Source organism: Platalea leucorodia (genome assembly GCF_965183815.1).
Source record: "Platalea leucorodia genome assembly, chromosome: 3".
In the NCBI taxonomy this organism is placed as follows: Eukaryota; Metazoa; Chordata; class Aves; order Pelecaniformes; family Threskiornithidae; genus Platalea; species Platalea leucorodia.
Window position 1 is genome coordinate 35,846,885 of NC_138825.1, and position 22,878 is coordinate 35,869,762.

Consider the following 22,878-nt stretch of genomic DNA (forward strand, 5'->3'; position numbering starts at 1 on the left):
TCTGCCATAGGAACTGCAAGTGGGATTCGTCAGCGGGTTGCAGCGGGGCCGAGCACCAGCGTGGGGAAGGAGAGAGGGGAGCCACCCCAGAGGGACCACGCAGCCCACACGAGGGGTACAGCCTGGGGCACCGAGAGCGGTGCTGTGGGTACCAGCATCATCCCTGGGATGGGGGCACCTCTCTGGCAGCACGTGTCACCCCACGCTGCTGTGCTGGACTCGGGCCATGGCGGGATGCTTGCTGAGCCCCCATCCCACTGTGGGTCTGGATCAGCCCCCTGGGGCCAGCGGGGGGGCCCTCAGCAGAGCACCCTGCACCCGCTGCCCCCTTTGCCGGGCCCCTCAGCTGCTCAGGAATGAACTGGCGCCTGCCCACCAGCTGCTCTCCTGGCATGCATGGCCAGAGCTGTGAATACCGTGCCTCGGCCTCCTCCCCAGCCGTCCGGGGCTGGCCCCCTCCCAGGGCATTCCCCCCCCAGCCCCCACCACCCTCTCGCCTCTTCCCATTAAGGCAAGTGCAGGCAGCCGAGCTTTGGTGCTGGAGAAAAACAGACGCTGGAGCCAAGAGCAATGGAGCTGAGCGGAAGGTGGGGAGGCACAGGGGGAGCACAAAAAGCGCAACCCCCCCTGCCCGCATGGCAGCACCCTTCGCTCACATTTCCTCCCATCCCCTCCTTGGGAGCATGGAGAAAGCCCCTCTGCAGGTGACGCTGGTGTGCTCACCTCCACGTCACTGCCTGTCCTCAGCCCTGGGGACACCGCAGGGGGAAGCAGAGGTGTCAGGAGCAGCCCTGCGCCCACATTTCTCCTCTCCCAGCCCTTGCTGCAGAGCTGGGCTGCAGCCAGCACTTCTATTTTAAGCCCCACAGTGCGGATGAGGAGGCGAGGGGCGCGCGCGGCCAAGCCTCGCAGCCTGCTGGGGAGAAGCCCTGCTACCCATGGCCCCGGAAACTTCTCCTTCTCCCCCCAGGGCTGGCGCACGCTCAGGGGCCGTCTGGACCAGCTGCTCTTTCCCCTTCCCAGCGCAGGCAGGGACCAGGGCAGCTGAAGCCGGCGTAGCCCAGTGAAGCTATTGCAAAATGTCTGGGACGCAGGAAGCCCTGGGGGTCCGGCCACACTCCTCTGGCCCCCTCCATGGCATGCAGCATCTGCCTGCCGTGACCTGGGCCAGTGGCAACCCTGGAAGAGAGGAAGGGCAGGCCTGGCAGGGCTGTGCAGGCAGGAGGATTTGCTCTGCAGGCAGCGGCTTCCCTGCCAAGCTCCTGCAGCAGGGAAAAGGGGCACAGGTGCCCCACAGGATTAGCTGGCCTTGGTGCAGGCACAGAGGAACCATGGGACAAAGCATCCTTGTCAAAGGCACCAAGTGGCTCAGGCTTTTCGCCAAGCAGGACCGAAACCCGCTGCAGGGGCCCCCCTCATCTGAAGATCTCCCCCCCCCCCTTAGCAGGGACCACCTTGCAGAGCCCCTCTCCTCCTGCGCCAGCGGGTGCTGCTGGAGGAAGAAGCTCCCAGACTAAGTGTCTGTTTGTTTTTTAATAAAAACGACGACATCACCCCACCCCTGCTTGTGCTGCGTGTCAGCAAGACACCTGGGGAGCCGGCAGCACCCAGGGAGAGCACCCGGCGGGCGGGCAGGAGGGGTGCTCAGCACCGGGCTGAGGCCGGGGGCGGTGGCAGCTGGGGCACAGTGCAGCCCCAGGGCCGGCTGGAGTGGAGCCGCTTGCCGCAGCCTCTCTCCCCCGGGGAGGCAGCGAGCGGTGAGCTGGTGCTGGGAGCGGAGACCAGGCCAGGAGGGCACCCGAGAGGAGGATAAAGAGTAGGCTGGGGCTTTTATCCTCCCTCAGCTAGATCTCACTCCTTCTTCCCGAAGAACTTCTTGAAGACAGATTTGTTCTTGGGGCGAGGAGGGCCGGGGGTCTTCTCCCCCAGCATGTCCCGCGGGCTCCCCGGCCGGGCCACGAAGGAGTGGCAGCGTGCCCGCGGCGCGGCCGGCGCTTGCTCCCCGATGTACAGCGTGACCGAGTAGCTGCTCCCAGCCTCCACCGGCTCCTTGGGCACAGCCACCGGGGTGATCTTCTGGTAGGTGGCTGCAAGAGGGAGCAGTCAGTGGGGAGGGCAGGGTGCCAGCGGGCGCTGCCAGCCCCCCAGAGCCCTCTCCGAGTGGGGGGGCTGCAGCCCAGGGCGCAGCGACGTGGGACGGGGTGGGTGCTGGAGCAGCATCGCACCTGCCCTCGGGTGTCTGTGGGGACAGGGGCAGTAGTGCCACCTCCTGGCAGTGACAGCGAAACCAGGGCCGTACCTGAGGTGAAGGAGTAGGACCTCCTCTTGTTGGCCACCAGCCCATAGTCGTCTTCTTGGCAGCTGTTGTCCCACAGCCCGGGGGACCCACTGGGTGACCACTGCTGCTCCCTGTGTCCGGCCCCATGAGCATCCTCTGAAGCAGAATGGAGACATGTCACAAGGCAAGGTCACCACAGGACATCCCTGTGTCAGCCCCAAAGGGGACAGGGTTATCCCAGTATCCCAGGAAGTGAAGGGAGGTAACTGGTCCTTCCCCCAACCCCATTCGTGGGCAAGGGGACTCCTGGCCAGACTCCACCAAGTTCAAGACTGACTGACAGCCTCCAGCTTCCCCCAGTCAGCTCCCTTGCACCTCTCTGGGCTGGGGAGAGGAGTCGGGGGACAGCAAGAGCCCAGCCAGGCAGAGAAGTCACCTGCTGCTGCCACAGCCCCATCGGCTGGGCCGTCCTGGCTGCCCAGAGGCCACAGTGGACGGGCATTTAAGCAGGGTAGCACCACGATCTCCTGGCTCTTGGCGGTCGCGACCTGATGATGTCCCTGGAGGTGGGAGCTCCCAGGGCTGGGGACCTTGCTGAAACTGGAAAGTAGCAGAGAATCAGTGAACCAGACTGGCCCACCAATGCCCTGCTGGGGCAGCACACACCAGTAAGCACAGGAGAGAGTTACAGTAATGAGACCTAGCTGGCTGGCTCCTGGCTACTCACCCAGCACCGCCGGTGCCCTCAACACGTTGTGCCGCTGCCTGGAAGTAATCCACTTCGGGGAAACCTGGGGGCACAGCAAACATCCCACTGGGTGCTCTAGGCACGCAGGACCGTCCCACGGAGCCAGCCCCAGCTCTGGCTGGCCGAGCCGCCCGGATGCCTGTGCTGCAGGGCTGGCCCCTCCGACCTGCTGTAGCGCCTGCTCTTGGTCCTGCCAACCAGCCTGGGATTTCATGGCAGGGCCTGAGCCCCCTTGGGTATGGGTACAGCAGCGGGAAGACCTTAGTATTACAGATTTCCTTGCCTGAAGGGCTGGCAAGGGGTTTCCAGGCCCCGCAGAGGAGATAGATAGATAGAAGAAGACAGAGGTGTAATTATAATTTTCCTGACACTGACTTTTTGCTGCTGAGGCTCCACTGACGTCAGTCGTGCTATTCCTGATTTATAACTGTGTATGTGGTGTGAAAACAAAGCCTCCAAATCCTGCCTGGCAGAGAACTGCCTTTCCCAAGGCAGGTTAGGAGGATACATAAATCAGAGACAACACTGTGCTGCTTCTCTTCTGACCCCACCGTGTATCAGAGGGCTTGGTGAGGGCTGCGCGCCCATGGTAGCTGCATACAGCTGGGCCCCTGCTCTGCCAGCAAGGGCTGCTCACCTGAGTTTTGCTGCAGCTTGGAGACCCATTCGTTCATGAGGGGCTGGGAGGGGGCCCTCAGGAGGTACTCGGAGCCATCCCGCAGCCTAGGGGGGGGGGGGGGGGGAGAATAAGTCAGCAACAAGACAGATGTGGGCTGCAAATACCGCAGCCCCTGCCAGCCTGGGAAATAAGGGGAGAGGGTGAGAAAGAAAGGAGGAAATCCTTATCTGGGCACAGGACTGAGCTGGCCCTGGCTGGGGGTGTTGGTGTGCATCTGTCCCAGCAGGGACACATTAGGGAGGGCTGTGGCTGTAGGACCCTGGCTGCCCTAGTTTGGGGGTGACTCACTGTAGCCTGAAGCAGTTGGTCTTCTTGGTGTACTCGGCGTCTGGGGTGCAAACCGCCCCGGAGAGGTTCAGGGGAAGGGCCACCACGGAGCTCTGTAGCACAGGGAACAGCAAGAACAACAGCGGGGTTGGCAGGCGCTGCCCTCCCCTGCCGCGGAGGCGAGGGCACCCCGCTGCCAGCCCCCCGCTGCTGCCAGGCCCCCCCGGTGCCCCCCCTGCTCCCGTAGCACCGTGCCACCCCGCTCTCCCCCACCGCACCTTGATGCTGTCCCTGCGGTCCTGGTAGAAGCACAGCGTCTGCCTCATCAGCACGGCGTGGAATTGGCCCCAGGCGCGGCAGTTGGCCTGCGGGACGCAAGCAGGGGACAGCTGTGATGCCAATGGGTTTGGAAGAAGACAAGCAGTCCCCTGCCACTCAAAATGTCCCCCCAGCCCCAGTGGGCTCTGCCCTCGCAGCATGGCCAGCAGCATTGTCATGGCAGCGCCAGGAGCATCGCTGGCTTCACTCCTGCCCCAAAACCTGGACACCCCCCCGCCATGTCCCAGCACCCCAGTCCCAAAGGAGCCCCGCAGCCATGCCCATACCTTCCTCCCTCCTGTCTGCAACACGTGCTTCCTTTCCAGCGTCCCCTCCATCATCTGAAACTCCGTTTTACCGAGGGGGGCCTGCAAGGGGACACGGGGTGAGTAAAGCAGCGCTGGGGCTGGCAGTGCCACCTCAGCCGCCGGGTGCACAGGGTCCATCCAACCCATCCCCGGCAGGCAATGCCAAGGTGGGAATGGGACAACAGGAACAATTTTCTGGCCTGGGCAGGGGCTGGGCTGCTTGTAGGTTTTGGGGTGAAGTGCTACCGTGCTAAGGCTGAGGGCTGGTGGGGGAGTGCTGTACTGCAGGGACCCCCAAAGTCAGCACCTGGCTCTTCCCCACCCCCCCACCTGGAGCAAAGGGGCCACCCCAAACACAGGCCATGTGCTGGTACGGGTAACCCAGCTGCTGCCTGGCGTGTCCCCCAACCCCCTGCCTGGCCCTGAGGGACAGCCCCTGGCCCGCGGCTCTCACCTTGCTGCCCTCTCTCTCCTCTTCCCCATGCCTCCGCCGATCCCACGCGCCCGGGCTGTCCAAGGAAACTGCAGACACTGGCTCCTCCGTGCGGGGGGACGCCCCGTGCCCGCTGGGGCTGCCACTGCCACTGCACCCCACCTTGGGGCTCCTCTCTCCCGCCGGGCTGTGGAGGAGCCGGGCGGCGGTGGGAAGGGTGAACTTGGCCACCAGCACGTTGTTGGCCGCCGAGAGGATGAGGGGCCCGCTGGCAGCGGCATCAGGGCTGGGTAGGCTGCCCGCCCTCCTCTCTGGCCCATGGTGGGCACGGCTGCCTGTGGGCAGGCTGGGTGCCTGCTGCTCGCCCGCCCCATCCCAGATGGCCTGCAGCTCCTCCTCCTCTTCCTCAAACTGCCCGTGGGCAGGGTGGCAAACCTCCCCAGCACCCGGCACAGGGCTGGGGGGCTGGGGGGACCCCAGTGCCCACTCGAAGACAGAGAGCTGGGTGGGTGCAGCAGGGGAAGCCGGGGACCCACTGGGCTGGCCACTGCCAGCCGGCCGCTGCGTGCGGGCAGTGCCAGGGACGGCTCCTGCTCTGCCTGGGGTGCCGGCCGGGGACGGCCCAAGCTCCAGCCGAGCGGCTTTGCGATGCCTGGCCCTGCTGGCGGCACCAGGGCTGCCATCCTGGCCCAGCCGGGCGGCCAGCTCGTCCCCCTCTCGGTTGAGCCGCTCATGCAGCATGCCGACATGGGACGGCCGGCTCAGCCTGAAGTCCAGGTCTTTACCAGCTCTGCCGGGGTGCTGTGGGCTCCAGTGCTCCTGCTGGGCATGGTGTGCCCTTTGCTGGCTGTAGCTGGGGTTGAAGCTCACCTCCTCGAACCACGTTCCTTGCTCACTCTTGGGGTATGATCTCAGCCCCTCACTGGACCCCTGGGGACTGTGCCCATCCACATCTACCTCCTCCTGCCATCCAGCCCCATGCGTGCCTGTGGGCTCCCGTGGCCTCACCCCCCGGCCCTGCCTCTGCTCCTGCCCTTCTGACTCCTCCTGCCGCGCCGCAGCCCCTCGGTGGCACCCCAGGACGGCTGCATCCCGGGGCAGCTCAAGGCTGAGCACGGAGCCCAGGGAAACGTGGGGGCACGTGGTTTTCGGGTCAGGGAGGCGGGGGTCCCGGGGGGCCACCCCGCACTCGGCGTCGATGTCCCGCACCAGCGGGTTCCTGACGTAGAGCAGCAGCTCCCCGAGTTGGGGTCCAGCGGTGGCCGCCCCCGGCCCCCCCTTCCTCCGGCCGCACTTCTGAGGCCACGTGTTGCTGGGGCCGTGGCGCTCCTCGGGCGCGGGCTGCAGGGAGCTGGCGCCCATGATGCCCTGCAGCGTCAGCAGCCGGGCCTGCTCGGCCCTCGCCCGCTCCCGCCGCTGCAGGCTGTTGAAGAGGGAGCCGGCCCCAGCCTTGGGCAGGGTGTGGGAGGCGGCCGGCGTCCCGCCGCTGGATGCTGGAGGGCGACGGGCGACAGCGGGCGGCCACTTTGTGCTGGAGGTTTTCCCAGTCTCCACCTGCACCTAGGGACACAGAGAAGAAGAGAGGAGTGACCCCCGTGGCCAGAGCCTCCACCACCCCGCACCGACCGCTCCCTCTCCATGCTGCACCTGGGCAAGCACGAAGCTGGGGGGGCAGGCAGCCGAAAACGCTCACCAGCGGCACATGCAGAGCTGGGAGCGGCACAGCTTCACCTCAACCCCACGAGGGCTGCTCCCACCTCAGCCCAGGCAGGGTGGAGGTGGAGGAACTCCATGATGGTGGGGAACTCCATGGAGGTGGGGAACTCCATGATGGAGTTCCCCAGGTGCAGTGCAGCGGGGGCTGCCTGTGCCATATGGCTCTCCCTCCACACCGCTGCCCTCCAAGCCACCGCTTTTGGGTGGCTATGGACAGAGCAGTCACTGCTGCCTGTCCCTGCCACCCCTGCATGCCCCCAGGCAGCAGAGGAGGTGAATGCAAGGGCAGGGCTGAGCACAGCCCCTTCCCCTTCCCTTCCCGCAGGCACCCTCTCCAGCCCAGCTGCAGCCCCTCTCCTGGGTTTCTGGGGCCACAAGGATGAAAGCGAAGGGCTTTGCCTGCAGGAGCCGGAGGAGTGTCTCCCTGTACTCCTTAGGCTGGAGGGGGCCCGTTACCCCCAACCGTCCTGGCAGCCTGGCAGCCCCTTGCCCTGCCTCGATGCCTTCTGGCCTCTCCGGCCCCCTGCCCTCTCCCTTGGGCCGCCCTGCAGGGGTCCCGGCCGTGGCTGCCCCTGGGGCTCCTTGCACACAGCCCTTTGTGCCAGGCCTGGAGCAAGGAATGGATGGAAATCCCAGCAAGATGCTGAGCCCCTAGCCCTGGGGTTACAAGCCATGCACCCCAGAGCATGCCCCCCCAAAACGTGCACCCTCACATGGACCCGTCCAGCTCTTTCCCCTTCAGTCGGCTGCATGGGGGCCTGCTGCTGCCCCCCAGCAATGGCTCGCCATGCCTCCTGTGGCCACCAAAACCACTTACCCAGGGGACCAAACTGTGGCCAGCCCCATCTGAGCCCCCTCCTCACATGCCCCAGCACCCACACTCTGTGGCACGGGGAGGGCTTCCCCTCTCCGGGGGGACCACCACCGGCAGGGCACGGTGACATGCCCAGGTGGGTTGGTAGCAGGCAGGTTCACGCCATGCAGGCACTCTGCCCGGCATGCAGCCTCCCCTGGGGACGTTACCTCTTCCACCGGCTGGCGAGGCGGCTTTCTCTTTCGCTTTAAACTACCCCAAGTGTTTCCTAAAAGCCCCTGGCAACGCTTCCAAAAGGTTTTACAGCTTGAGGGTTTAGTGGCAGGGAGCTGAGCGGGGGGAGAGAGAGACAGAGAGAGAGTTGAGGACAGAGTGGGCGAGGAGCTGCAGCAGGAGAGTGCAGGCAAAGGAGGTGGTGCAAGCTGGTCCTCAGCCCTCGGGCATTGCTTGGCATTGGCAGAGCCAAGGGTCCCTCTCCTGGGAATGACACAGCCCCAGCAGCTCTCTTGGAAACAGCCGGGGGGGGGTGGGTCCCAGCATGGGTGCTACCCTGCAGCCCTCAAAGCCTCCTGGTCTGAATGGGGGCACAGCGCCGGGGAGCTGCCCTGGCTGCACGGCAGTGGCTGGCCCTAGGACAGGTGCTGGGTGCTCACCCACGGTTCTGCCGAAGCCGCCTACCGTCCCCCACGTACCGTCTGCAGCGCCTCCTCCCCTGGCCGCTCGCTGCCGGCCACTGGCTGCACCTTCTTCTTCTCGCCCTTCTTGCCGATGCTGAGGATGAGGTTGACCGTCCCCCCCAGCCCACCGGGGCCCCGTGGTGGCAGCAGCAGTGTGGAGGTCTCGGCAGGATCCCAGATGACAGCCTTCTCGGGGGGTCCCGCACCGTGGGGTGTTGAGCTGCTGGGCTCCCCCCAGCTCCGCTCCACTCCTGATGGGGCATCTGAGCGGGGCGATGCTGGTGGGGAGATGGCCGTTCCCGCTGGCAGCAGCGGCTCTGATCTCTGCATGGGCTCGAGGAGGGAGCAGGGCGTCAACTCCACTGGGCTATGGATGCTCTCCAGCCGGGGCCGAGCACGTGGGGCACACTGCTCCTGGGGAGCAAGGCAAGAGAGGGAATGTGGAGGGAGGGCTGCCAAGGCCAGGCACTTTCTCAGGACAATCTTCCCTTTGCCCTGCCTGAACCCCAGAGTCCCAAACGTATCGCCACACATCCCTCCCCTACTTCTGCACCACCCACTCTGTCTGGTGCCTCTGCTACCCTCAGCCTCGAGGCCAGTCCTGCTCCCCGACAGTCTCAACATGGCTGGGTACTCACTTGGCTGGTGGGGGACGTGCCCAGGGGGCTCTCCGTGTCCCTTCTGTCCTCCTGCTTGCTCCCTGGGTCCCGCTGGTGCCTCTGTGCTCGCCAGCGCACCAGCACCCAGCCCAGCATGCTCTGCAGCTCCTCCAAGCGCTCCTTTATCTGAGGAACAGAGAGATGCTGGGCAGCCTGCAGGGATACCTGGCCCAGGGACACTGGCCCTACCAGGACACCTCACTACAGAGCAGTTTAGGAGGTTTTGGGGAGCGGGATACAGTCACATCACCTCAGGTTGCTGGGTGAAACCCCTTCCTGCCCCGAGCAGTCCCAGGGATGCACAGCTGGCCCCGTACCACTTGCTGGGACTCTGCACCCACACCTTGCTCTCTCCTCCAGGGACTGTCCCCAGAGGATTTTGGGGGGTGCTGAGGGTTTCCCCGACCCCATTTCCCCTGTCCTTACTGTCGCGCTCAGGTAGTGCTCCTCAGACACCAGCTGCTGCCCCGATGCTGCCAGCGCCTCAAACTCCTTGAGCTTCCCTTCGATTCTCCTCTCCAGCTCCTCACACGGAGTCTCCGGGAGGCCGTGGCCACTTGGGCTTTCAGAGAAGATCTGAGCCCGCGTGTCCTCTGTCCAGGAGCTGCGGGCACATGAAAGGCAGGCTGAGGGGGCTGAGGAACGACCCAGCCCCTCCTCAGCCCTGCAGGCCCCAGGGAAGCCATTCCCATGCTCAGGGATGGGTGGAAGCAGCTCGCTGGGGTAGCGGCAAGTCTGTCAGGGCAGGGCGAGATGCCGTGGGGCTGCCCCACAGCAGGCAGCCCTGGTGCTTCATTCCAGGGTCCTCATGGTTTTGCCTGGCTGCAACTATGGCACTGCTCACATACTCGCCAGCAGCCCGTGCTCTGGCAACGCCATGCTCTCACCAGCTCCCCCCCAACCACCGCAGAGGCAACCCCGACGGCTCATCGCCACTTACATCATGGCTAAGTAATCCTTGAAGAAGTGCCGCAGCCGGCCAGCCTGCTGCACGCGGGCCCGGGTCTCCCGCAGCAGCTCCTGCAGCCCTGCCCAGGCCCGCAGTGTCCCCTGCACCTCCCGGCTGACAGGGCACAGCCGAGCGGGGCAGAGCTCTTGCAAGCGGGCAGCTGCCCTCTCCAGCTCCTCCAGCTGCCCCTGCAGGGTCTCCGACACCACACGCTAAAGATCACAAGGCAGAAAAGGTTCAGGATGCATCCAAACCCTCTGCACCCAGGCTGGACTCCCCTGCATTGTGGGAGGCAGGGATGGAGGGGAGGATGCAGGGATGGAGGGGAGGATGCAGGGATGGAGGGGAGGATGCAGGGATGGAGGGGAGGATGCAGGTACAGGGGCTGCAGGGAGCGGGCAGAGCCACCCGTGGCGGGGAGGACGGGCAGAGCGGAGGGCTGCCTGGTTTCCCTGCTCTGCTCGTGTGAGTCACCTCCCCGTCAGTGGGAAGATGAGCAAGGGGCTGGCAGCTGGGCACTAGCACATGGGAGCTGATGCAAGCTCTCTCCCCTTGCCTGATCCGTGCTAGCAGAGGGGAGCAGAGCAGGGCAGGGCTTGGCTCTGCTGGAAAATTCCAGCCCAGCGTGCCAAGGCTTACGACACCTGGGCCCCCGGGGGCCAGTGCCTCCCTCGGACAGCCCCAGCCAGCCAGGACACCTCCCCACCATGGGCACAGCAGGCCACGGTGCTCCCCAGGTCTCACCTCCATCTCCTGCTGCCGGCTCAGCAAGCCCTGCAGCTCCTGGAGGTCTTTCTCGCTCTTCACCGCGGTGAAGCCGCTCTCTGCTTGGGCAGTGTCACGAGCCAGTGCCTCAGCTCTGCATCGAAGGGCCTCCAGGCAGGGGGACACCTCTGCCACCTGTACGGGCCGGAGGGGAAAGAGAGATGAGCCCCGGCATGGGACCCCCTGTGCCACCACTCGCCACGTGGCCCCAGCCCACCCCAGCCTGGGGGCACCCTCCCATGTGCCTGCAAAAGGGCAGGGAGCACCAGCCATGGGAGGGACGGGGATGCCAGCCTCACATGGAGCGGTCCCCATGTATCCCAACGCCCTTGTGTCCCATGGGGACCAGTCAAGGAACACGCCCTGTCCCAACTAGGTGGCATGTCCAGCTGCAGGTGCACCACCCGGCTGCATCCCCAGATCCCCTGCCTCCATCCCCTACCAGGCGCTCCAGGCTCTCCGTCTCTGCTGCCACCTCCATGACCCGCTCCCGTTCCTTCGCTGCGTCGTTCAGCATCTCCACGGCCTCCTGCAGCTCTCCCAAGGGGTGGCTCATGTCCTCGCTGCTTGGCGGCTCTCCAGCCTGGGCCGAGAGCAGGGGAAAAGACCCCTGCGAGCCACAACACCCGCTCCCTGGCTGAAGCCAACAGAAACACCAGGCATGAGGGAGATGGGGAGCGACCCCCCAGGCAGCTGGGCCAGAGGGGGTCACCCACGGGGTCCCCCTGCCAGTCACAGACCAACCCTTGGGCTGGTCCCTGGTGCTGAGCGACCCCGAGGGATGCCTGGCCCCACTGCTCACCGCAGCAGGTCCCTGCCGGCTCCGGGCCTCCTCCTCTTGCAGGTCCTGCAGGAACTCAGACAGCACAAGGGAGTCACGCAGATCTGCCGCCCGGCGCCGCAGGGCTGCCTGCACACGTGCCAACCTGTGGGGACAGGCGCCCGTCACAGGTGCCGGCACCCTCCGCACCTCCTTGGGGCGAGCATCCTCCTCCTTGCCCACCCCAGAGACCAGAGAGGAGGAACGTTCCCCTGGGACTCACTTCTCCTCCACCATCTCCACCTTCCTCTGCATCTTCCTCGCCCCCTCGTGCTCGGTGAGTGGCTCGCCCGCCGCCTCTTCCCGCAGCGCCTGGAGCTTGAGGCCGCACAGCAGGAGCTGCCTCTCCAGCTGGTCCATCTCCTCCAGGTCCTGGCGCAGCTCTGCCGGGCTTCTCATGGTGGCTGGCTCCGAAAGTGACCTGGCCACAGCTTGCAGCCACCGCTCAGCCCGGTCCAGCTCCCCCACTAGCCTCAGTGCCTGTGGAGAGAGCAGGGAGCCCATCAGCTTGGCTCTGAGCCACCCGGGGCGGGCAGGAGCCACGCTGCCACCCCACTGCGGGTACCCAGGGCACCAGTAGCTTGGGCAGCACAGTTGGAGCAGTGCGTGGGCTGCGAGGCCAGCTGGAGATGTCGGTGCCAACGCTGCAGCTCGGGTCCCCAGCAAGCTACTGCGATCGGGGCATGCCCCTGTGCCCACCCCAGCCCTGCCTCCACGTACCTTATCAATTTCCCGCAGCACGGCACCATTCTCCTGGTGCTTCCTCTGCAGGTCCTCCCACAGCTCCCCCAGCTCCCGCAGCATGGCCTCCACCTGCGGGCTCCCTGGGGGCCCCTCTGGCGCTGGCCCCTCCTGGGAGGCAGGGAGGGCGGTGAGGACAGACCCTGCCTGGTGTACCCCCCCCACCTCACACCCGAGGGGACTCACCAGGAGCACAGCCCTGGCGCTGGAGCTATGGTCCCGGGGCTCCCGCTGCGTACGTGCTGCCTCCATGCTCTCCACGTCCCCCACCGGACACGGCGGGACGCCAGGACCTGCACTCTCCTTGTGCGGGGGGACAGTCTGCCGAGGAGCAGGGAGACATGGTGCATTAGTGCCCAGACCAGGGACAGGCATAAGCGCACAAGCGTGCATGCCCACGAGCAGTGACAGGGGGCCGGGGAAGGGGTCGCCCCCTCAACACCAGCTCCTGTGGCTGGGCTGGGAGCAAAGGGGGCTCTTCTCTTGGGGAGACATTACTGTGTTCACTGCCTGACAGACGTCCCGCACCTGGGCCTCTGGCTGCTTCGTCCCCCATTCAGCCTCCGCCTCTCTCCTCCTCCTGCAGAGAGGGGGAGACTCAGGACTGCAAGGTCTCCTTTGCACAGGGGACCCACACTCTGTCCCCTCTGACTCCATCCCACTCCCCACAGCCACCTCCACGAGACGGTACCTTTTGCTGTCCCCGCCATGAGGGGGCTGCCCTGCCGCTGGGGAGCCAGAGCTGCTCTCCTCCCTTCTCTCATGTTCCGCCATCTTCCCCAACACGTCCTTCGGCACCTACGGCACAAAGACTTCCATTCCTCCTTTGCCAGCCCGAAGTGTGCATCACTTTGCCCTGGGCCTGGCACTTAGCACCTCCCGTAAGTGGTGGGGCCAGGTCACAGCTGCACTCAGCTTGGGCTTTGCCCAACACCCAAACCCCTTTCCCACAAGCTCCCTCGTCTTCCCAAGGCGGAGGTGCTGGAGATGCCTGGAGGAAGGCAGACACTTGTGCTCACCATGCTCCCGGAGCCTCTTGTCTGTTTTTCTCCTGCGTCCTTCCCCACAGCCCCACGGCCACTATCGTCTCCTCGGGGCTCAGCACTCGGAGCCACAGCTTCGCCCCCTGGGGAACTGCTCGCCAGCACTGGAGCCTTCTCCGTCCTGGGAAAGGGGTGCAAGGGAGGCCCAGGGGAGCAGAGGATGAAGAGAGACCTTAAGTGGAGCTGGTGAGACAGCCTGCCAGGGGCTACCCCAGGCCTTTCCCCAAGCCCTCTGGCTCCAGCGCTGGGGTGTCCAGGTTGGGGCTTTGGGGCTCCGGCCGGGCTGTGCCCTACCTCAGCGCCTGCTGGAGCTGTGCCCAGCTCTCCTTGACGTCTCGGTGCTTGGGAGTGACTCGGGCTGCCAGGCTGGGCTGCAGGCTGAGGAGCTGGGACACGGTCACATCCAGCATCTGGAGGAGAGAGAGCAGCCGGGGAGTGATGACAGGGATGGTGAGGGATGAGCCATCGTGGCTATGGTGTGTGTGATGGCAACCCACCACCAGCCCTGTGGGACCAGGAGAGGTGGTGGATGCCAACCCTGCTGCCCTGCTGCCCCCAGGGAGGCTCCCCCGTCCATCATGCAGCTATGGGGTGCCCTCCGAGCCCCCAGCCCTGCCGGTGCCAGTGCTGACCCGGGAAGACACACAAGCCCCCCTCCGCCAGGATGCTCCCCAGGGCTCAGAGGACGGGGCAGAGCCTTGCACTTACCATCACCTGGCTGGCTATGTCCCTGACGTCCCGATCCCGGCCTGGCTCGCCCTCCCCTGGCTTCCCCACACCGCAGATGCTCCTCTGCTGTAAGAAGCAGCTGCAGTCAGCGGTGGGAGGAGGACGGGGCCCTGCCCTCAGCGCCAGCAGAAAGGGATGCTGCAAAGCTGAGCTTGCTGCTCTGGCTCCCCATCTTACATCAGGCTCTGTCCCCCAGCTCTCTCCCCAAGCCCCGGGCCGAGGGTGCTGGGACCACAGCAGCCCCCACGCGGGGAACAAGGTGCTGCCTGCCCAGTTTCACTCTGGCCATGCAACAGCCCTGCACCACGCTGACCCCAGCTCTAGTGCTGGTACCTTGGCATGGATGGCCCTGAGCAGCGTATCTGCTTGCTGGAGGAAGGCGGCTACCTCCAGGGCCAGCTGCAGAGCCTCATGGTGCTCCTTCAGGGTCCCCTGCAGCCGCAGCCACCTGCGCAGGTGGAAGGGGAGAGGTGAAGGGCAGCCTGTGCCTCCCTGGGGGACAAGGGGAGGCAGGAGGGAGGTTCGGGGGGGTCCTGCTTCCCAGCCCACCGGCTCCCTGTGCCCGGCTCACCGCTGCTCAGCCCTTGTGTCCTCCACTCACGTTTTGTTGATGTGCTTGCGCCGGGCTGAAATGCTCCTGCTCTCACTTTTGCCTTGTTTCTCCAGCTTCTGGGCCAGGCTGTTCAGCTCCTCGTGTAGACTCTGGAACTGCTGCTCCTCCTGGCCCAAGTAAAGAGACAGACATCAGCATCCCCCAGCCGTCCCTCTCAGGGACCTGCACCATGCCCCAGCCTCGGGACCCCAGGGCTGGTGGGGTTCGGGGTCTCCAGCACACCAGTGGCCCCCCAGTAGCCTCTCACCTGCTTCAAGTCGAGGATGCGGCGGGTGAGCTGGATCTTGTCCGGGCTTTCCTGCAGGAGGGCTGCCAGGGAGGGCTTCTCCTCCTGGGCCAGGGGAGCGTGTGAGAAGGTAGAGGGGCAGCCAGGCTGTCCCCCTCCCCGGACTGCACTCCCCACACCCCATACCTTGTGCCTGATCCATGCCTCCAGCCGCTCGGCTTTCCTGTTGAAGTCCTGCAGGCTCCGAAGTCCCCCCAGGGCTTTGCTCTGGCTGGCGGCCGTCTGCTTCAGGAGCTGCCACTGATCCCGCAGGGCCAGCAGCTGCCTCCGCACCCCCTCGGCACTGGGGCTCACCCGCCACATCAGCTGTTCGCCCATCTGTGAGGCCAAGGGACCTGCTCAGCATCAGGGGCTCCCAGGGACCCCCCACTGTGGAGGGCCCGGGGACACGGGTGCTGTGGGGAATGGGAGCTGTGTTGTTGCCCAGCCTCACCTGGTTGAGCTTTATCAGCGTGTTCTCGAAATCCTTCATGTCCCGCTGCAGGGTCTGAGCCACCTCCTCCCAGTCCTGGAGGTCGCAGCCATCCTTCAGGTCCCGCAGCTTGCCTCGCACCCAGCCCTCCGCCTGCAAGGGGGCAAGAGCCACGTGGCCGGGCGCCTCTGCCAGAGCCCGGAGGACACGGCTTCAGGGACCCAAGCCCAAACCTCGCCAAAGCCACCACAGGGACTGGAGGGCACCCTTTCGGCTCACAACCTGTTTGCTCCGAGTGAGAACAGGCGAGCAAAGGGGCTCAGGATGGCAACAGTGGCGATAGGAGCAGGAAGGTGAGCGGCATCTCGCTTCTTTCCAGCATCTGCCTGCCCCAGCCCAGCAGGAAAAGCTGGGGCCCCCCAGGCAGGCCACACCAGGGGTCTCTGCGCAGGACATCCCTGCATGGAGCATCTCCTCTCCCTGCGTTCAGCTCCCCTGTGCAATCACCCATGCACCCTCCCCAGCATGGCGTGGAAGCAGCCCCCCCACACCATCCGCATTCCCACGCTGCTGGGGAGGGACAGCGCCTGGGAGGAGGAGGAGGATGGGGGACGGGAGGAGCGTGCGCACGTGGGGAGGAAGCAGGGCCCTGGTGCGGGCTGACCCCCTCTCCCCGGGGCCGACAGCCAGGGAGAGGCGGCCAAACATGATCTCATGCCACAACCATGGCTTCGCTCGGGGCCGGGAGTTCAGCCCTCCCCGCCGCGCACCCCACCCCGCAGCTCACATGAAAGGCTGCCGGTGGCCCCCCCGCCCTGCTCCTCACGCAGCCCCTCAGGCGGGCACCCCGGCTGGCCTCACCTGCAGCATCTCCCGATTGAACTGGGCTACTAGAGGGCTCGGGTCGAGGAGAGGGGACGCTCTCGCACCGCTTCGCCCACCGCATCTCGATACCGCTGTGGGCTCCTTGCCCTTGGGGCTCTCTTTCCAGGGCGATGATGCTGGGGGTCCTGGCAGCTGGGGCGGGCAGAGGTGGGGGGGTCAGCGTGCTGCCCCAGGGAGCCCTCCCCATCACCTCCCAGGAGCATTTCAGAAACCCAAATAAAGTATGTCAGCCTGCCTTGTCCCCAGTCCCACTGCTTCACTGACATATTTGAGGTTCTCTCCCAGCACCCTGAGGCACAGCTCCCCTCTACCAAGGCCGCAGCGGTGGCTTTCACAGCCCCGGCAGGGGGTTGCCAGGCTGTCCCTCAGGCCTGGGTCACTGCAGGCTGGCACCCAGCACCCGGGCTGGTCCCCGTGCCCACTTGGGAGGTGGATGCAGCGCTTGCTGCCCCTCCGGTCTGAGGCTGCGCATCCCTGCGAGGAGCATTTGTGTCTGTGGCATCCATTTGGTGTCACCCCGGAGGACACTGCCAGGGGATGGGATGGTGGGGGGGATGAGCTCAGCCCACCACTCCTTCAGGGGCACCTGGAGACCCCCATCCCAAGCAAGCAGCAGCGGGGGGCAAGAACCACAGCATCTCCCTCGGGGACTTGGTCTCGCAGGCGGCCGGCACTGACGAAATGCTCTGTCAGGGCTCCAGCTCCGCCGGGGGTGATGGCGAAGGTCAGCCAGCGAAGGCGCTGGCTGCCCTCCAAGCTCACCCCCGGACCCAGCTGCATGTAGCCCAGGGGACGGCACAGCCACTCGGGCACTCGCTTCCCACCCCAGTGCCCGGGGACGGGGACCTGACTGCACACTAACCAGCAGCAACCAGGAGCCGGAGCATCTTCAGGAGAAACCTGAAGGCGCAGGGCTCACTGCTTCCTTTCACCAGGCAGAAATTGCTCCTGGGACAGCCCTCCTTCCCCGAGGGGGCTGGGTGCGAGCTGCCCCGCAGGGTGCCAGCCACCCCCAAGCCTGCCAGGGTGCAACCTCCCGAAAGCCTGTGGAGCAGCGGGGTTCGGGCAACTGTTTCAGGCTCTCTAAGCACTCTGGCATGTGTTGCCCTGCTGATGGCATGGGAGTCGCTTTTCAAAGCCTTTCTGCCTAACCACAAGAACTAAAGAAATCCTCTGTCTTTTTTTTTTTTTTTTTTTTTTTTTTCTTTCTTTCTCAAATAGCAACACAGATTCTCAGGCCCTCCTGCAACTCCAGGATCTTCAGTCTCTTGACATGGCCAGGGCTGGAGGAGCCCATAATCCGGCTCCCTTGGAAGTAATAAAAACTCTGGGTGATGGCCTGGGGGCTATCCCCTCACCCCGTCATGCCCAGCTAGTCCCCTCGCTCATTTAAAGCGGTGAGGCTCCATCCACACCCGTGCCCGGGCAGACCACCAGCAGCCACCCTCGCTTGTTCATCCCCGAGCTGTGCCCCTGTGTCAGACCCTCTAAACAGCGAAGGCAGGGTACGTACCACATAGAAGGGGGAACCTCTGTCCACTGGAGAGCAGAAACCACCAGCCCGGGGACTCCCGGCCTCCTGCTGCTCGTCCTCCGCATCCACATCCTTCCTGAGGAAGACCTAGAGATGGGAAGGTGCAGCCGTGAGCCTGGAAGTGCTTGGCTGTCCCAGCAGCCAAGGGGACGGAGGAGCCTGCGCCCACCTCCCCCTGCCCCAGGCCAGAGGAGGCTGCCAGCCTCTTGCCTGTCCCTCCTTACGCATCCAGGCCAGGCTCCTCCGGGTAGCATCTGCAGCTCCTGCCACGTGTTCAGCAAGTGGCAAGAGCTCCTAAGCTTGCTTTGCTCAGCGCCTTCTCCACTTTAGCTCCCACACACACCCTTTTTCCCCTTGAATTGACTCCAAAGCCAGCAGAAACCCATTCAGCGGTCACCACTCGCCCCTGGTCATCTAAGGATGCTCAGAGTCAGGCCTCCCCGCCCATCTCCAGGACATCAGGGCAGAGGCATGAGGGCACAGGAGGACAATAACCCCACCAGCACGAACCCGAATCCTCTCAGCTGCTGATCCCTGACCTTGGCCTGTCCGGGAGGCAAGAGTTAAGGGGGTGGCTGACTTGCAGGGAAGGGCTCCCGCAGGATGGGGGCGAGGGTGGGAGCAGGAGAGGCAGGAGGAATGAAGTCCAGGAGCCGCAGCCAGGCACAGAGAGGAGGTCCAGGATGAACTCCACGTTACCTGATCCTTAACAGAGCCCAGCCCCAGGAGGAGAGGTGCGTGGGATTGCTTGGATCATGCCCAAGGGCAGTCATTCTCGTCCTCTACGGATTCATCTTTTCTTGGGCGGTCAGATATAGCAGGCTGATTTAGGGACTTCCTCCCACTCCCTCCCTAAGGCCACCTTGCTGTCTCTGTAACAGCCACCCAAGCGTGCACAGGGGCAGCATGAGGTGGTAGGCAACACGTGCTGCCCCAACACCCCCTTACTGGTCTCCTCTGAAGCCGTAGCAAACGTGGTGATGGATCTGCCAGAGCCAGACCCAGCCCACCACCACTCGGACCGCTCCAGACTGGGGACAGTGACCAAGGGGAACCAACCCAGGCGAAGCAGGACTCCCTCCCTGCACAGAAAGTGGCTTCCTATCACCTCTGCAGGACTGAAGAAGAGTCCCAACACAGAAGGCATCCCCCAGTGCTAGAGCTGCTGCCCCCAGAAAGACTCTGAGCCCCACAAACATCCCAACACCCCCACAACACCTGGGAGACCAGCACCACTCTTTCCAGGGGGCTGTGGAGCCCGGCTGGTGGCTGCGGAGCCCGGCTGGTGGCTGCGGAGCCCGGCTGGTGGCTGCGGAGGACAGACCACCGCACCACACCACAGCATCCCGTCCCGAGCAGGAAGAGCGGGCAGGGAGCGAGGCTGAGCCACGGCCCGGCAGGCGCAGCGAGAGCTCAGCGCCTCTGGCAGGAGGGTGCCGGCAGCTGCGGGAAGCGCGGCTCTGAAGGATGAGAAGGCACCCCCCTGCCCGACCGCGGGGCCGAGATGTTTGGATGCCTGTTTAGGGAATGGCAGGGAGCTAAATATGAAGTGCTTACAGGGCATAAGGCCCTAGGAAGCCCCTCTTCTCGGCAGCAGCGTCCCACGCTGGCTGCAGCCCGCAGCCCCCCCTCCGGGACTCAGGCGTGGGAGACAAGCCTGCAGGTGACACAGGAGCTTTATTTAAAGTCCTTGTCTCATGATTCGTCAGCCGCAGGAAAACAGGGCTGCCGGCACAAGGATGACTTCATCCTTCCCGCAGAGCCGCTCCACCGGGACTGCCCCCCCTCCCTGTCCCTCCAGCCGGAGCTGGGTCCTCACTCCGGCAAAACAACACTCTTGCAGCAACCCAAGGCTGGGAGAAGGAGCTGTGCCTTCCTCAGCATCCGTGAGGTGCCATGCTAACTGCTCCCCAGCAGGACTCCAGGCTTCACGACACAAGGAAAGCCACATGTGAAACGAGTGCAGTGGCCTCAGCTGCCTCCTCTGTGAACGCTTCTTTCACTCATTATAAGCAAAATTAACACGGCACATATGCTCGCCGCATTCCCATAGAAGAGTAAGTGCCAGTGACTTCCCACAAGCAAGGCGAGCGGGGTCAGACCCTCCCGGGCTGCACTGTGCTCATCCTGGAGGAGTCCCCCATTCCTACGGGGCAGGAGCAAGGGGAAGAGCTGGGGTCCGTGCTTGGGAAAGCCGTAATGTGCCCTGCCTGGGGGACAGCGTTCCCTTCGCTCCTCCGGCTGCCGTCCCGCCCAACGCATGCTTTCCCCTGTGCCCTGGCTCTCCCTCTCCCTCCCAAAGCTCCATCTTGCAGCCTGCCCCCCCCTTCCAGCTCCACCCCCCCAGGCCGGACAGGCAGGAGGGGCCGATCCTGGCAGCCTCCTGAGAGCCCCGCACCACACCACCGTGCTGAGCACATGTCCCTACCTTATATGAAAGAGGGGAGCCCTCATGCCGATGCCCCTTGGGCTGCGCAGACTCCGGCCGCCCAGCAAGGAGCTGCCTGCGTGCCGGAGGAAGCGGCAGCTCTTGCGAGGCCGTGCCTGGCCTTTATTGGCAATGAAGACGAGGGTTTTGGCAGTGGGCTGCGCGGCTCTCCCTAGCACTATCCTGCCGCGAAACCAGCTGTTGTGGGTCAGGGTTAAACCCCAAGGAGTTCCTGCCTGCTCTTGCCAGCGATGGCGAGGTCTCTGAGCTGCCTTCCGCCCCATCCCAGCCACGCAGGGGGTCTCCCGGGCTCCGGCACTGACGGATTCGGACCTCCGCGCCTGCTAGCACTCAGACTCGGAGGGCGGGGTGCCGGGAGCCCCGGGTCCTGCTCCTAGCCTTGTCCTGGCTCTGCCTGGCTGTGTGGCCCTTCATGAGTCACTTCCCTTCTCCTGGACTCGGTTTCCCCTCCGGTAAAGCAAAGAGCGAGTTCCCAGCTCCCCGCACCCCACTGCATCATCGCAGGCATCCCTAGAGCTGAGCCCTGCACAGCCCGGGCTCCGGGGCAGAGCTTTTCTGGTTCATCTTATCCCTAGGGAAAGCTCGTCTCCAGCTCGCCCGCAAAGACCTCCTGCCCTCCAGCCTGACGGTACAGAGAAGTGTGTGGGAGGGCGGCGGGAGGAAAAGCAGCTACCCCAGGAGCCTGTAGCGAGTGCTGCCTGCAGGACACGGGGACAAGGCAGCAGGGACCCCCGCCGGGGCGCAGCCTCCCCAGGCCCTACCCATCCCTCGGCAGCCGGGAACGGGGAACTGCAGGGAAGACGGGGAGAGCGCAAGGCGCAGGGTATGCTTACCTTGAACTGAGATTTCCCTGGCCTGCTGCTGCTGCTGTTGTTGTTGTTGTGGTTCCTCTCGCCGCCGGTCCGGGCAGGGTCGCCGGGTCCCCCTGCGTCCCCCTCCCCGTGCCAGTTGGACAGCGTGATCTTCTTAATGGAGCGGGCCAGGGCGTTGCGGTTCAGCCGCTCCTCGTCGGTCCCCGCTTCCTCGCCGGGGCTGGGGCTGCGGGGCTGGCCCTCGGGGGCGGCGGGGCCGGCCCGGGCTTGGGCCAGGTAGAGGGAGATGCGCTCGTTGAGGCTGCGGCGGAGGCCGCGGTGGTTGTCCAGGGCGGAGGCGAGGGCGATGCCGGGGCAGGCGTCCCCGGGGAAGTCGGCGGCACACTTGGGCAGCGAGAGCTTGGTGCTGATGGTGAAGGGCTGCACCTTCCTCGCCGTGCTGCCGGACATCCTCGCCCTCCCCGCCGCCGCCGGCGGGCAGGGGGGCAGCCGGGGGGCCCGGCCCGGGCACCGCGGGGCGAAGAAGCAGCAGCGCGGGGCCCCCGCCGCCCGGGAGCGCCGGTGATGGAGACCGCCCGGGCGGCGCCGGCTCCTTCCCCGGGGCGGGCGGCGGCGGGGCCGCCCCTTCCCGCGGGGGCGCTCAGCGGGGCGGCCCGGCGGCGGGGGGCAGCGGGGCGGGGGGCGGCCCGGCTCCCATGGCCGGAGCGGCGAGGCGCGGGCGGCCCTGCGGCCTCGGCTGCCTGGGCGGACCCTCCGCCCCCGCCGGGGCGCGTCCCCTCCCCTGCCCGGGTCCCTCCTCCCGCGGCCGGCAGGGGAGGCGGGGGGGAGCCGCCGCGCCCGGCCCGGCCCGGCCCGGCCCTGCCCTGCCCGGGCCGGCTTCAGTCGTCCGCCCTCTTGCGCAGGTTGAGGAGGCAGAGCAGGCAGGTGAGCAGGGCCTGGCGGCTCTCCCGGGAGCGCAGCCGGCGCCCCAGGCGGCGGAGCGGCGGCAGGAGGCGCTTGCCGGCCAGCGGCAGCAGGCGGGCGAGCAGGGCGCGCAGCAGCGGGGCGGCCAGCGGCGGGGCGGGCATGCTGCCCCCCGAGCCGGCGGGCCCACCGTCAGCCCTCCGGCCCCCGAGAGGTGCCTTGGCGGATCGGGGGGTGCCCAGGAGCTCCTCACGCTTCGGACCTCCCGAGCCGAGCGGGGGGCTGCTTCTTGGGGGAGAAGCGCTGGAGGGGACCGCTCTCCTCCCCACCTCTTCCCCTGGCCGCTCTTACCCTCCTTGGGATCCCGCCTGCTCCGGGACACCGCTCTGCCCGGTCTCCCAGAGGAGCCTGTCCTGCTCAGCTCCCCCCCACGGGGACCTGCCACCAGCCCAAATGGCAGGAATGTCTCCGCACCAAGGGACGACAGAAAACCCAGCTGCCCATTTAAATGCCCCCTCCTCCCAGGCCAGACACATGCTCCCTGTAAGTGATACTGCTCCTGAGCCCAGGACCCCATTTGTCGGGGTGGCAGTGCCGGGGGAAGAAGGGGGGCGAGGGAGGAACAACATCTGCCCACCACAGAAATGTGGGCTGGCAGGATGGGGTCCCGTTTCACTACGAGGCTTCGCCGAAGCCCCTGAGCAGGCAGCTGGGTCCAAAATATGCTTGCTTGTCATTCTCTGCCAGCACCAGCAATCGCCACCCTGCTCCCACAAGGGCCGGGAATGCAGACCAGGCGGACCGCCAAGGAGAGCGGGCAAGGGATGCCCCAAGGCACGAAGCACCCAGGAGCAGATGGGCACTCCCCTGTGATCTGGCTCCACACGGGGCTCCAAAGCAGGCTGGTAACCAGTGTCCCATGCTTTCCAGCTGTGCCCCCAAGCTGAGCCTGCCTGGGGCAAGCAGCCAAGGCCCTGCAGACCGGGAGAGCACAAGCTAGCCAGGGTGAGGGCGCAGGCAGGAAGGCCCATGGCTCACGT

The 22,878-nt window shown here is 65.7% G+C and overlaps 1 protein-coding gene across 5 annotated transcripts; it reads right to left on the minus strand.

Moving 5' to 3' along the window:
• Positions 1–1,518: 1,518 nt before the first annotated feature.
• LOC309587894 (uncharacterized protein) lies at positions 1,519–21,668 on the minus strand. Of its 5 annotated transcripts, none has more exons than XM_082306447.1 (32): positions 20,957–21,668; positions 17,654–17,761; positions 16,117–16,272; positions 15,277–15,408; positions 14,970–15,161; positions 14,805–14,888; positions 14,546–14,664; positions 14,278–14,392; positions 13,924–14,007; positions 13,510–13,625; positions 13,192–13,336; positions 12,864–12,970; positions 12,671–12,752; positions 12,359–12,493; positions 12,152–12,283; positions 11,655–11,911; positions 11,414–11,537; positions 11,054–11,248; positions 10,591–10,746; positions 9,838–10,058; positions 9,324–9,501; positions 8,877–9,023; positions 8,254–8,652; positions 5,053–6,591; positions 4,578–4,658; positions 4,251–4,337; positions 3,994–4,085; positions 3,664–3,749; positions 3,006–3,069; positions 2,715–2,878; positions 2,300–2,434; positions 1,519–2,087 (listed from the first exon to the last, which is right to left on the minus strand). In XM_082306447.1, the coding sequence occupies exons 1-32, from the start codon at positions 21,383–21,385 to the stop codon at positions 1,852–1,854; spliced, it is 6,297 nt and encodes a 2,098-aa protein (XP_082162573.1). In that variant the 5' UTR covers positions 21,386–21,668; the 3' UTR covers positions 1,519–1,851. The 5 variants fall into 5 exon arrangements, with proteins under 5 accessions (XP_082162573.1, XP_082162574.1, XP_082162572.1 ...); XM_082306448.1 differs by having other exon boundaries at positions 12,701–12,752; positions 13,924–14,010; XM_082306446.1 differs by having other exon boundaries at positions 13,924–14,010.
• Between the last annotated feature and the right edge of the window lie 1,210 nt (positions 21,669–22,878).